The sequence below is a fragment of the Eretmochelys imbricata genome, chromosome 10, assembly GCF_965152235.1.
Source record: "Eretmochelys imbricata isolate rEreImb1 chromosome 10, rEreImb1.hap1, whole genome shotgun sequence".
Lineage (NCBI taxonomy): Eukaryota > Metazoa > Chordata > Testudines > Cheloniidae > Eretmochelys > Eretmochelys imbricata.
In genome coordinates this window covers 55,413,684-55,427,905 of record NC_135581.1, presented here as the reverse complement: position 1 = coordinate 55,427,905, position 14,222 = coordinate 55,413,684, and the positions used below count along the sequence as shown (strand labels likewise).

Genomic DNA, 14,222 nt, shown 5'->3' with positions numbered 1-14,222 from the left:
GTTTTATTGTGAAAACAAACATTTCTCTGTTCCTCAGGTGTTTTGATTTCTTTTGTTTTATCTTTTACATAGAATCATAGAATATTAGGGTTGGAAGAGACCTCAGGAGGTCATTTAGTCTAATCCCCTGCTCAAAGCAGGACCAGCACCAACTAAATCATCCCAGCCAAGACTTTGTCAAGCCAGGCCTTAAAAATCTCTAAGGATGGAAATTCCACCATCTCTCTAGGTAACCCATTCCAGTGCTTCACCTCCTAGTGAAATAGTGTTTCCTAATATCCAACCTAAACCTCCCCCACTGCAACTTGAGACCATTACTCCTTGTTCTGTCATATGCCACCACTGAGAACAGCCTAGCTCGATCCTCTTTGGAACCCCCCTTCAGGTAGTTGAAGGCTGCTATCAAATCCCCCCTCACTCTTCTCTTCTGCAGACTAAACAAGCCCAAAGTCATGTGCCCCAGCCCCCTAATCATTTTTGTTGCCCTCCACTGAACTCTCTCCAATTTGTCCACACCCCTTCTGTAGTGGGGGGGACCGAAACTGGACACAATACTCCAGGCTTGGCCTCACCAGTGTCGAATAGAGGGGAATAATCACTTCCCTAGATCTGCTGGCAATGCTTCTACTAATGCAGCCCAATATGCCACAAAGGCACACTGCTGACTCATATCCAGCTTCTCGTCCACTGTAATCCCCAGGTCCTTTTCTGCAGAACTGCTGCTTAGCCAGTTGGTCCCCAGCCTGTAGCAGTGCATGGGATTCCTCCTTCCAAAATGCAGGACTCTGCACTTGTCCTTATTGAACCTCATCAGATTTCTTTTGGCCCAATCCTCCAATTTGTCTAGGTCACTCTAGACCTACCCTCCATCGTATCACCTCTCCCCCCAGTTTAGTGTCATCTGAGAACTAGCTGAGGGTGAAATTAATCCCATCGTCCAGATCACTGATAAAGATGTTGAACAAAACCGGCCAAAGGACCGACCACTGGGGGACTCCGCTTGATACCGGCTGCCAACTAGATATCGAGCCGTTGATCGTTACCCGTTGAGCCTGACAATCTCGCCAGCTTTCTATCCACCTTGTAATCCATTCATCCAATCCATACTTTTTTAACTTGCTGGCAAGAATACTGTGGGAGACCATATCAAAAGCTTTGCTAAAGTCAAGATATATCACATCCACATATTCTATGTCTATACCATGTCTACATAGTCTAGAAATGGTAGCCAGGCATGAAAGAAACAACTATGCCTTTGTCTCACATCATCTGTAAACATTTCCATTATCAGACTATACTGTACCCAGCCAGTTTATTAGGATATGCTGTCTCACTCCTCTTCCAAAATTCTGCATTAGTACACCATGCTGTTAGATGGTGTGAGCACAATTATGTGATAGGACACGTCTTTTTTTCTGTGAACTCTGAGATCCATTATGAGGTTGCAAATACTTGACAAATATTCCTGTGCTTTGAGACATTCCATCAAATATTCATAAAGGTACCTTTCATTCCGCACACACTCCTACTGTTTAGATTCTCTTTAAATGAGAGGGTGTGAGATACCATTGAATTAGCAAAATATACTGATTTTCTTTTACTGTTAGATAGCTGGAAAAGGGAGCTATTTTACCCCAAATAAAGGACCAATGATCTCAGAGAATTTCTTTATCTAGAACCTTTTCCCATTTCTTCCTGTAATTACATTTGCCATCTATTTCAAGTATAATAAGTTCACTATGTAGTTTTGAAATTGATTTTGGATCTGCTAGAGTTCATTGTCATTTCTAGAACCTGCCATTTCTTGGGAGGTTTGACATATATCTTAACTGTATTTAATTAAGTATTGGGATCTTAGTTATAGTAAAAGTTCCTTGTAATGTCTCTGGGTCTATCATTTTTCCCCTTTAATTAGCTACCCTACTCTTTACAGGCTCACTTTTTCCCATTTTTTAAGAAGTGGAATCAATGTCTCCTGGAGGGAAGTTCAGATTGTATCTATTTTGTTGTTAGAGGGGAAGAGGCTGGGCTGTTTTTCACTTCTGCTTTGCCCCAAAGTTTTCAGGGAAATCACTAAATGGGAGGTTTTGGGTGTTTTGGAAATGAAAATGTTGACCCAAATGTGATAGCAAGTATTTTCTGCTCTGTGTTCTCCAATATTTATTGCTATACCCATCATACCAAGCTATCAAGGCCCAGCATTCTGGTGCCCAATAATACCTCCTTAGGTTTGTACCACTAGCCCTCTTTGAAATACTGACCTATATATTTTTTAAATGAGTGCTCTTGTTACTCCAAATAAAATGTAAAATGGGGAAGATTCTCTTCTAATAATTTTGTAGGGATTTCTATTCCAAGTGTTTAAAAAAAGAAGATAATCTTGGAGAGAAGGATTATCCAATTTTATGTATCTTTTTCAAATCTTTTCAGCAGAGATGCATAATGTGTATTATATATTTTTCCCGGATGAGAGGTAATATTGGCCTCAAGCTGTCTTGGGGAGTTTTCTGTCCAATGAAATCTAATACTTTGGATTAGGCATAAATTGGGTGAGATTTTCAAAAACATCTAATTGAGTTAGAAGCACAATTCCTGTGGACATTGAAACTTCTGTGAGTTTCATGTCTTTCATAATATGAAGCACACGGGTAAAGGGGATAAACAAACATCACCAAGGGATTGCCCACATGCGAAACATCTTGGTTCTCTGGGCTGCCTGCATTTATTACTAAGGTATTGTATTTTCTTCTCTTTTATTGTGTAAAAGTTTTGATTACTATTACAAATAAGAGCAGTGACAGAAGCAGCCATGTCATGTTTCTCTCGAGGCCAATAAATTCAGAGTATGTGCCATTAACATTGACTTCAGCTATAAGATTGTGTAAGATTTTAACCATGCTTGCTGAAAATGGAGCTGATTGCAGTTTGTCTTTGTCTACAACTGTTCATCTTTATCCATTGCTGATACCTGCTCTCAGCATTGGTTCAAACCTCAAAAGGGTTTCTTAGGAAGCTACTTCAGGGTTTCTGAAATGGTACTGAATGCAGCTTGCCCTGTCTGCACTTGCCACTAAACTGCTGAGTACTGGTTCAGCTACTGTCTGTCACAATAACCAGGCAATCTGTGCTTTGGACCCCTGTTAGTCCCTCTTGAGTGCACCTCTCAGAGGCCTGGCTTCCTGTACCTCTTTCTGGGTGGAACCATGCAGTCCAAACTTTCATAGACGGGATCTCTGGAGTGTAGCCCCCATCGTTACCAGCTGTGTTAACTGCATTTGATGCGAGTGAGCTCTTTTACTCTGGGAGCCTGTGATGTTGGCTGATTAAAGTGACTCAAACAAGGCTTCTTGAAAACAAAGTATTATTTATTCATTCACCCAAAAGCCTTATGCACTCAGAGTCATGAAGAGAGGCAGCTAGCAGGAGAATTTTGGAGGGAATTTAGAGAGGAAGTGTGAGAGGCTTTCCTTCCAGGTTCAGCTCTATGTTTGATTCCAGATGGACAGCAATGGAACAGTGGTTCTGACCCCCCCACCCCGCCTGAAGCCAGAAGGGACTTCTTATGTATGAAGTACAAGTTGGTAGCTGTGCTGGAAGAAAAGATTATTGGATTGGAAGAGGAAGTAGAGATGCTATTGAGAATTAGAGAACCTGAGGCATACGTAGACAGCCAGGTTCAGGAAACATCCGTACCTTAGGTTTATGGAAGAATGCATCCGATGAAGTGAGCTGTAGCTCACGAAAGCTCATGCTCAAATAAATTGGTTAGTCTCTAAGGTGCCACAAGTACTCCTTTTCTTTTTGGAAGAATGAAACTGGCCACCAAGGAACTGGAGAGAGAGGAACACAGAGAGAAGAGGCTTTCTGCATGGCTGGAGAGAGACTACAATAGGTAGGCTGTGGCCAACAGAGAGAAGAAGACCAGGAGGAATTCCAAATAATTATTTATTATTTATAATTATTTTAATAATATATTCCAATATTTATTTATATGTTATTTGGAATAATTTTTATTTATAATTAAATATAATTAAAAATATATTATAAGTAATAGAAGAAGGGGAATAGTGATGAATTGTACAAAATTGATAAGAGAAGCAAAGGGACACACTTTTGCTGACCATAAAGCAGAGGTGGGCAAACTATGGCCCGCGGGACCCTCCTGCACGGCCCCTGAGCTCCTGGCCCGGGAGGCTAGCCCCCAGCCCCTCCCCTACTGTTCCCCCTTCCCGTTAGCCTCAGCTCAATGCTCTGGGTGGCAGGGCTGTGATCTCTTGCCGGGCAGCGCAGCTGCAGAGCCATGGCCTGACCCAATGCTCTGTGCTGTGTGGTGGCGTGGGTGGCTCCAGCCGGGTGGCGCGGCTGCCTGTCCTGGTGCTCTGGGCGGCATGGCTGTAGCGCTCCAGGCAGTGCGGTAAGAGGGCAGGGAGCAGGGGAGGGCGGTTGGATAGAGGGCAGGGGAGGTTGGGGTGGTGGTCAGGGGGCGGAGGTGTGGATAGGGGTCGGGGCAGTCAGAGGGCAGGGAACAGGGGGGTTGAATGGGGGCAGGGGTTCCGGGGAGGAAGTCAGGAAGGGGAGGGGGTTGGATGCGGCAGCGGGGGGCTGGGGTTCCAAGGGCAATCAGGAAGAAGGTGGGGTTGGATGGGGCAGTGGTCCTGGGGGGGCTATCAGGGGATAGGGAACGGGGGGATTCAATGGGGCAGGAGTCCTGGGGGCTGTCAGGGGGTGAGAAGCGGCGGGGGGGGGGGTCAGATAGGGGGCAGGGGCCGGGCCATGCCTGGCTGTTTGGAGAGGCACACCCTCCCCTAACCGGCCGTCCATACAATTTCGGAAATCCTCAGGCCAAAAAGTTTGCCCGTCCCTGCCATAAAGAGTTTCCTTAAGGACAACAAGAAGGCAGCTTTTAAAATTGCATAAAAAACAAAGATAATCCTAACAATTGTTTTGGTCCATTACTAGATGGAAATGGTAGAATTATCAATAATAATGCAGACAAGACAGATGTTTTCAGTAAATATTTTTTTGTTCCCTATTTGGAAAAAAGCCATCTCATGTAGTCATTTCAGATTATGATAATGATGACATGCTTTCCATTCCATTAGTAACTCATGAGGATGTTAAACAGCAGCTACTACGGTTAGACATAGTAAAATCAGCAGTTCCAGAGAACTTGTATCCAAGAGTTTTAAAAGAGCTAACTTAAGAGCTCGCTAGACCATTAATGTTTGTCTTCAATAAGTCTGGAATGCTGGGAAAGTTCCAGAAGACTGGAAGAAAGCTAAGGTTGTGCCAATGTTTAAAAAGGGTAGATGGGATGACCCAGCTAATTTATAGGCCTGTCAGGCTGACATCAATCCAGGGCAAGATAAATGAGCAGGTGATACGGACATGATTAATAAAGAATTAATGACAATCATTAAATAATAAATATAAATAATAATACATTAAATAATAATATGACAATAAAATGGGTTTATGGAAAATAGATTCATAGATCCGGTCAAACTAACTTGATATCTTCTTTTGATGAGATTGATTGCTAAAGGAAATAAGGTTGATGTAATATGCTTAAATTTCTGTAAGGCGTTTGTAATTAAAGAAGGATGTTGATAAATTGTAGCTGTTTCATAGAAGAGCCATGAGAATGATTGAAGAATTGGAAATTATGCCTTATAGTGGTAAACTCAAGGAGCTCAATCTATTTAGTTTAACAAAGAGAAGGTTAAGGGGTGACTTGATCAGTCTATAAGTATCTAAATTAGAAACAAATATTTGATAATGGGATAATAAGATTTGATAAACAAATATTTGATAACTAGCAGAAAAAAGTACGAACAAGATCCAATGGCTGCAGGTTGAAACTAGACAAATTCAGACTGGAAATAAGGAGTAAGTTTTCAAGTCAGGGTAATTAACCATTGGAACAACTTACCAAGGGTTATGGTGGATTTTCAGTCACTGGCAGTTTTAAAATCAAGATTGGATTTTGGTTTAAAGATATTCTCTAGTTGAAAGGGAATTATTTTGGTGGAGTTCTGTGGTCTGTGTTATACAGGAGGTCAGACTAGATGATCACAATGGTCCTTTTGGCCTTGGAATTTATAAATCTATGAATAAGAGCAAACATATAAAACAACAGGGCTAGACGTATATTTCCCCTTACCTACATCTTAATCTTTTCTTGCAAGCTCCTCTCAGCCCAGTTCACCGCATGTCTGTATGAGAGAGACAGATTGTCCTGCTGCAACGTGCTCCCTGTGACACAGTCTCCCTGTACATCTGTCAGAGACTCCACCTAGGCGACTACTGACACCCCACTCAACCCCCCACTTCCTGCCTAGGCTAGCATCTTTAAGATTTTAATATACCTTTTGTTCCTAGGTTCAACCTGGGAAGAGCTTTGCCAGCCTAGTGTGCGTCAGGCCAGAGGTAGTACGTAGCTATGAGTTTGCTCCTACTGTTCTAGTAGCATCAGTAGAACACACTGACTGAAAGAAGTAGATTGACTGCTGGTAGCAGAATCTGGAGCATGGGAGGCTAATTACTTAGTAGATATCCTGGAAAGTATAACTTGACAGCTAATTAGTAAGCATCTAATTGTTAATTTCCCACAAACAAAGGAAACCTGGCTCCCTGACCCTCCACTGTATTACATCATTGAGACTGTGACCTTTAAGTCATCTTATACATAGAGTGTTTCATGGAACAATGATTACTTTAAGCTTCTAAACACAAGGAGCCAGATTAATTGCTGGTGTAATGTAAAATCAGATGTAAAATCAGATTTGAGATGAGTTCTTCCCAGAAAGGTACAACCCCTGCCAAGCTAAAAATGAAACCCATTTGCTAGGTCTTCTAAACATAAACATTTTTGTTTTCCTGTTATATGGCTGCTTCTTTAATCGTGTCAGTGGAACTTTTGTAAAAATCATAACAATGCAATGAGACAACAGTACAAATAGATATATTCACTTGTTTCAGTAAAAAAGCAGAAGTGTGCCTTCAGAAAATTTTCTTAGCTCAGTTGTTTCAAAAGGTGAGCTAAAGACCCAATCATCTACCAGTCCTACAAAAATAATATGACAGCAGAGACTCAACAGAAGGTGAAAGAATGCCTCTCTGTGTTGTGATTGGCTATTGGTGTGCTTCTCCCCATGCAGAGCATATAAAACAGGGTCACAAAGGCCAAGTTTCATTTGATCTTCAGAACAGTCATTTAAACCTGCTAACAGGCTCATTAGGCTATTGTTTTTCTATATCACTGAGTGTGCTTTTTGATCCTATTGCTGTGTTAGAGCCTGATCAGCTTCAGGCCCTTGATTTGTACTTCTCAGTCATTGTTACTGTTTAGAGTTTGGTACAGTTGTATTTTTTGTTTTTAGTAGGGCTGTCTATTAATCGCAGTTAATTCATGCGATTAATTAAAAAAATTAATTGCGATTAATCACAGTTTTAATCGCACTGTTAAAATAGAATACTAGTTAAAATTTATTAAATATTTTCGATGTTTTTCTACATTTTCATATATATTGTATTCTGTGTTGTAATTGAAATCAGTGTATATTATTTTTATTACAAATATTTGCACTGTAAAAATGATAAAAGAAATAGTATTTTTCAATTAATCTCATACAAGTACTGTAGTGCAATCTTTTTGTCGTGAAAGTGCAACTTACAAATGTCGATTTTTTTTTGTTAAATAACTGCTCTCAAAAACAAAACCACTTAAAACCTCATAGCCTACAGGTCCATTCAGTCCTATTTTTTGTTCAGCCAATTGCGTAGACAAACAAGTTTTGTTTACATTTACAGGAGATAATGCTGCCCTCTTCTTATTTACAATGTCACCAGAAAGTGAGAACAGGTATTTTCATAAACCACGAGGAGTCCTTGTGGCACCTTAGAGACTGACACATTTTTGGGGGCATAAGTTTTCGTGGGATAAAACCCACTTCATCGGATGCATGGAGTGAAACATACAGTAAACTGTATATATTATCACAGCACATGAAAATATGGGAGTCCCTTTACCAAGTCGGGGGGTCAGTGCTAACGAGGCCCTCCCACTTGGTAAGGCAACTCCTATCTGGGAGGAGGGATAGATCAGTGGTTTGAGCATTGGCCTGCTAAACCCAGAGTTGTGAGTTCAATCCTTGAGGCGGCCATTTAGGGATCTGGGGCAAAAATTGGGGATTGGTCCTGCTTTGAGCAGGGGGTTGGACTAGATGACCTCCTGAGGTCCTTTCCAACCCTAATATTCTATGATTCTATGACTTGTATTAGGTGAATTGAAAAATACTATTTCTTTTATTTTTTACAGTGCAAATACTTGTAATAAAAATAAATATAAAGTGAGCACTGTACACTTTGTATTCTGTGTTGTAATTGAAATCAATATATTGGAAAATGTAGAACGCATCCAAAAATATTTCAATAAATGGTATTCTATTATTACCAGTGTGATTAATCGTGATTAATATTTTTAATTGCTTGACAGCCCTAGTTTTTAGGTGTGGGAATGTGTGGGCATAGGGGAGGGTCCTTTTTCTTTTCTTTTTATTCACAGGATTACAGTATTTTAAAACTGTATACCATATTAAAACATAGCAATTTCTATACCACACCAACTATAAAAATATATTAATATTGAGATCATTTATTTTATACAAACAAATACAAATTAGGTTGAATTCTCATGTAATGAAACATGGGTTTGTGGGATACTTGTCATTTCTTATTTCTTTTTTAAAAATACATATTTAGCATGTAGCACCTGACTTTTAATATGATGCTTTCCAAATTGGCAGTGAGAATGTGCAAATAGTTATTTTAATAGGTATAACCAAGTGTTCATTATTTCTTAACAGGTTATACCATTAATCATTTAATGCTTTAACAAATTACTTTATAAGATAAACTCCTGTTTTCTGCCACACTGTTCAATCTGAAATGTCTGTGTTCTCCATCCTGGTGGTAGAATATTGTATTTCCCCCAAACTTTATGAAGATTTTTGGTGTCCTCTAAGAGTTTAATGAAATCTTGTTTTACTTCTACCAATTTCCTCATCCTCCTTTTGGGCCAGGTTCTACCGCCCTCACTCATACTGCGTAGTACTCTAGTAGTACTCTATTCCCTGAAGCAGACCAATTGATTGCAGTAATGCTACTTGTGGAATAAGGTACAACCCAATGAGAATAAGGATGGCAGAATCTGTCTTCTTATTTTTGTTATTTCCACCATTACTATCTGAAGAAACCTTACCTTTTTTATTTATTTTCAGTTTCTGCCACAGAGGTCACATTCCACCAACCCGGACTGTATGACTCCCCATGGAACTATTCTCCATCAGACCCTGGACTTCGATGAGTTCATACCTCCAATACCACCACCACCCTACTACCCACCTGAATATACCTGCGCACCTGTAATGGAAGCACAGAGGTAATTCTTTGTCCCTGAACATTAATATCATTCCTTCATAGCTTTGGGCCACAAATTGACACTACTTCAGGGAAAAATGAATTATACAATACAGACAGCCCCATAGTGTCAATCCTTTATAGTGGATGTCTTTTCCAAAAATATGAACTGTAGTTTCATGCATGTTTCACAAAGTCTCTTAGAACAACATTTTAAAACTAGTGCTGTCAATTAATCGCAGTTAACTCATGTGATTAACTCAAAAAAATTAATTGCAATTAAAAAAATTAATTGCACTGTTAAACAACAGAATACCAATTAAAATTTATTAAATATTCACCCAGCAATATCGTCAATCTGTCCAGCTACATACTCAGCCTGGCAGAAGAGTCTGTCCTATCTCAGGGACTCTCTTTCTGCCCCGCCACTCCCACAAACATGATACAGTTCTGCGGTGATCTGGAAGCCTACTTTTGCCGTCTCCGACCCCAAGAATACTTTTAAGATAACACTGAACAGCACACTGATACACAGATACCCTCTCACCAACAGCACAAGAAGACGACCTCCACATGGACTCCTCTTGAGGGTCGAAATGACAGTCTGGACCTATACATAGGAGGCTTCCGCTGATGTGCACAGGCAGAAATTGTGGAAGAACAACATTGCTTGCTTCATAACCTAAGTCGTGCAGAATGCAATGCCATCCCCAGCCTCAGAAACAACCCTGACATTATAATCAAAGAGGCTGATAAAGGGGGTGCTGTTGTCATCATGAACAGGTCTGACTACCAAAAGGAGGCTGCAAGACAACTCTCCAATACCAAATTCTACAGGCCACTTTCCTCAGATACCACTGAGAAATACACTAAGAAACTGCATCATCTACTCAGGACACTCCCTGTACTAACACAGGAACAAATCAACATACCCTTAGAGCTATTCTATCTACTACCCAAGATCCACAAACCCAGAAATCCTGGACGCCCCATCATCTCGGGCATTGGCACTGTCACTGAAGGACTGTCCGATATGTGGACACTCTACTCAGACCCTACACCACCAGCACTCCCAGCTATCTCTGTGACACCACTCATTTCCTGAGAAAACTGCAATGCATTCATGATCTTCCAGAAAACACCATCCTAGCCACCATGGATGTAGAGGCTCTCTACACAAACATCCCACACACAAATGGAATACAAGCTGTCAGGAACAGTATCCCTGATGATGCCACAGCACAACTGGTTGCTGAACTCTGTGACTTTATCCTCACGCACAGTTATTTCAAATTTGGTGACAATATATACCTCCAGACCAGTGGCACCACTGTGGGCACCCGCATGGCCCCACAATATGCCAACATTTTTATGGCTGACCTGGAACAACACTTCCTCAGCTCTCGTCCACTCACGCCCCTTCTCTACCTACGCTACATTGATGACATCTTCATCATCTGGGACCCATGGGAAGGAAACCCTGGAAGAATTCCACCACAATTTCAGTAGCTTCCACCCCAGCATCAACCTCAGCCTGGACCAATCTACATGGGAGGTCCACTTCCTAGACAAGTGATGGTCATGTTAACACCACCCTATACCGAAAACCCACCGACCACTATGCCTACCTTCATGTCTCCAGCTTCCATCCTGTACACACCACACGATCCATTGTCTACAGCCAAGCGCTGAGGTACAACCACATTTGTTCCAGCCCCTCAGACAGAGACCAACACCTACAAGATCTTCACCAAGCATTCTCAAAACTACGATACCCACACGAGGAAATAAGGAAACAGAGCAGCACAGCCAGATGTGTATCCAGAAGCCTCCTGCTGCAAGACAAGCCTCAGAAGGAAACCAACAGAACTCTACTGGCCATCACATACAGTCTTCAGCTAAAACCTCTCCAACGCATCATCACTGATCTACAACCCATCCTGGACAACGATCCCTCACTTTCACAGGACTTGGGAGGCAGGCCAGTCCTCGCCCACAGACAATCCGCCAACCAGAAGCATATTCTCACCAGCAACTACACAGCCCACCATAGTAACTCTAACTCAGGAACCAATCCATGCAACAAACCTTGATGCCAACTCTGCCCACATATCTACACCAGCGACACCATCACAAGACCTAACCAGATCAGCCACACCATCACCGGTTCATTCACCTGCACGTCCACCAATGTAATACGCCATCATGTGCCGGCAATGCCCCTCCGCTATGTCCATCGGCCAAACTGGACAGTCCCTACGTAAAAGGATAAATGGACACAAATCAGATATTAGGAATGGCAATATACAAAAACCTGTAGGGAACACTTCAACCTCCCTGGACACAAAAAAGCAGATTTAAAGGTAGCCGTCCTGCAGCAAAAAAATTTCAGGACCAGACTTCAAAGAGAAACTGCTGAGCTTCATTTCATTTGCAAATTTGACACCATCAGCTGAGAATTAGACAAAGACTGTGAATGGCTCGCCAGCTACAAAAGCAGTTTCTCCTCCCATGGTGTTCACACCTCAGCTGCTAGGAGAGGGCCTCATCCTCCCTGATTGAACTAACCTCGTTATCCCTAGCCTGATTCTTGCTTGCATATTTATACCTGCCTCTGGAAATTTCCACTACATGCGTCCGACGAAGTGGGTATTCACCCACAAAAGCTTATGCTCCAATATTTCTGTTAGTCTATAAGGTGCCACAGGACTCTTTGCCACTTTTAAAAGAAATAGTATTTTTCAGTTCACCTCACACAAGTACTGTAGTGCAATCTCTTTATCGTGAAAGTGTAACTTACAAACGTAGATTTTTTTGTTACATAACTGCACTCAAAGCAAAACAGTGTAAAACTTTAGACCCTACAAGTGCACTCAGTCCTACTTCTTGTTCAGCCAATTGCTAAGACAAACAAGTTTATTTACATTTATAGAAGATGCTGTTGCCTTATTTAAAATGTCACCTGAAAGTGAGAACAGGCATTCGCATGGCACTTTTGTAGTCAGCGTTGCAAGGTATTTATGTGCCAGAGATGCTAATCGTTCGTATGCCCCTTTATGCTTTGGCCACCATTCCAGATGACATGCTTTGCTGCTAATGATGTTTGTGAAAAAAATAATGCGTTAATTAAATCTGTGACTTACCTGCTTGCAGGAGAATTGTATGTCTCCTGTTCTGTTTTACCTGCATTTCATGTTATAGCAATCTCGGATGATGACCCAGCACATGTTTGTTTTAAGAACACATTCACAGCAGATTTAACAAAACGCAAAGAAGGTACCAATGTGAGATTTCTAAAAATAGCTACAGCACTCGACCTAAGGTTTAAGAATCTGCGAGGGATGAGGTGTTTAGCATGCTTTCAGCAGTCTTAAAAGAGCAACACTCCTATGTGGAAACTACAGAACCCAAACCAAAAAAGAAAAATCAACCTTCTGCTGGTGGCATCTGACTCAGATGATGAAAATGAACATGAATCGGTCCACTTTGCTTTGGATCATTATTAACCAGAAACCGTCATCAGCATGGACGCCTGTCTCTGGAATGGTGGTGGAAGCATGAAGGGACATATGAATCTTTAGCGCATCTGGCATGTAAATATCTTGCGATATTGTGATAAATTTTTTAATCGCTTGACAGCCCTGTTTAAAATATTGATTTGTTTATAATAGTGCTAGTGTATAAAAAAAGACCATGATGGAGAAGTGGATGAATTCAGACAAGACAGGGATAACAATATTTGAACATAAAACAAGGATTCAGATTTACTATTAATTTTACCATAATTGTTAGCATTATACACAGAAGTTAAAAGTGAAAGTTAATCTTTTGAGGAAATTGCCTTTAAGTTAATGTACATTGCTATAGAGTACTGTATGTGCAAGACATTAATGCCTATAGAATACATTGGTAAAAATGGCCAGTATCCAAAAATGAAATACAATTTTTAAACTATCCTTTGAATTTAGGCTTCATTTCACTTGTCTGATGAATCTCTTCAATGGACTGCTTTGTGATGGGTTCAGTCACAAATTCAGAAACATGCATCTGCTAACTACATCAGTGTGGAAGATGACAGTTTTCCAGGTAAATCCAGTTCAGTGAAATGCTAAGTCAACATTTATTTTCTTTAACAGAGGTCTCCATTTGGACTTTCCTCGTTCCTCCTTCAGTGCTTTATATGAAGTCACCATTAACAGCCCAGGAATGCTATATCCAACGGAGCTACCCCCTCCTTATGAAGCAGTGATTGGACAGACCCCTGCTAGTCAGGTAAGGAAAGATCAAAGGAAATAGGGATGAATTTTCTTTGGCCATTCTCTTACTTACTAAAGAATTTAGGAGGTAAAAGTACCTGAAGGACACAGTGATAAACGTGTTTGAATTGTGAGCACTTTTGCATTCTTTAAACTGATAATTTCTGGTCCAGTGTCTTTAAATTAAATGGGTGTTTTCCTTTCCCAGTCATAGCTTGTGACCTTCACCTATAAGTCTGCATCCTCCTAAATTCTGGGTGCATGCTTGGATAAATGTTTATATAAGACATGGCATTTCAGTTGAGGTCATTCATTTTAAAATATCACAAAAATAACCACAGAACATTGGAACATCACTGAAGAAATCCTAGGAGAGATTTGAGCCATTGAAGCAAGGAACCTTTTTTTTAGGTGTCGATGGAGAATGACATTCTGAAGTGAGACTGGGCTGCTTGGGCCCTTTTGGTAAGAAGAATCCTCAAGTAGGAAGCAGTTTTCATTTATTCAAAGTAGTCTACTGCCTACAACAGGGAGATTGCCTTACTT

The 14,222-nt window shown here is 40.9% G+C and overlaps 1 protein-coding gene across 1 annotated transcript in view; it reads left to right on the top strand.

Moving 5' to 3' along the window:
* The window catches only part of ENTREP2 (endosomal transmembrane epsin interactor 2), a 130,979-nt gene that overhangs the window by 97,854 nt on the left and 18,903 nt on the right, over positions 1-14,222 (top strand). The window contains exons 4-5 of the mRNA XM_077828974.1: positions 9,282-9,442; positions 13,557-13,692. Of these exons, the coding sequence (XP_077685100.1) occupies positions 9,282-9,442; positions 13,557-13,692 (297 nt within the window). The remainder of the gene's footprint in view (positions 1-9,281; positions 9,443-13,556; positions 13,693-14,222) is intronic.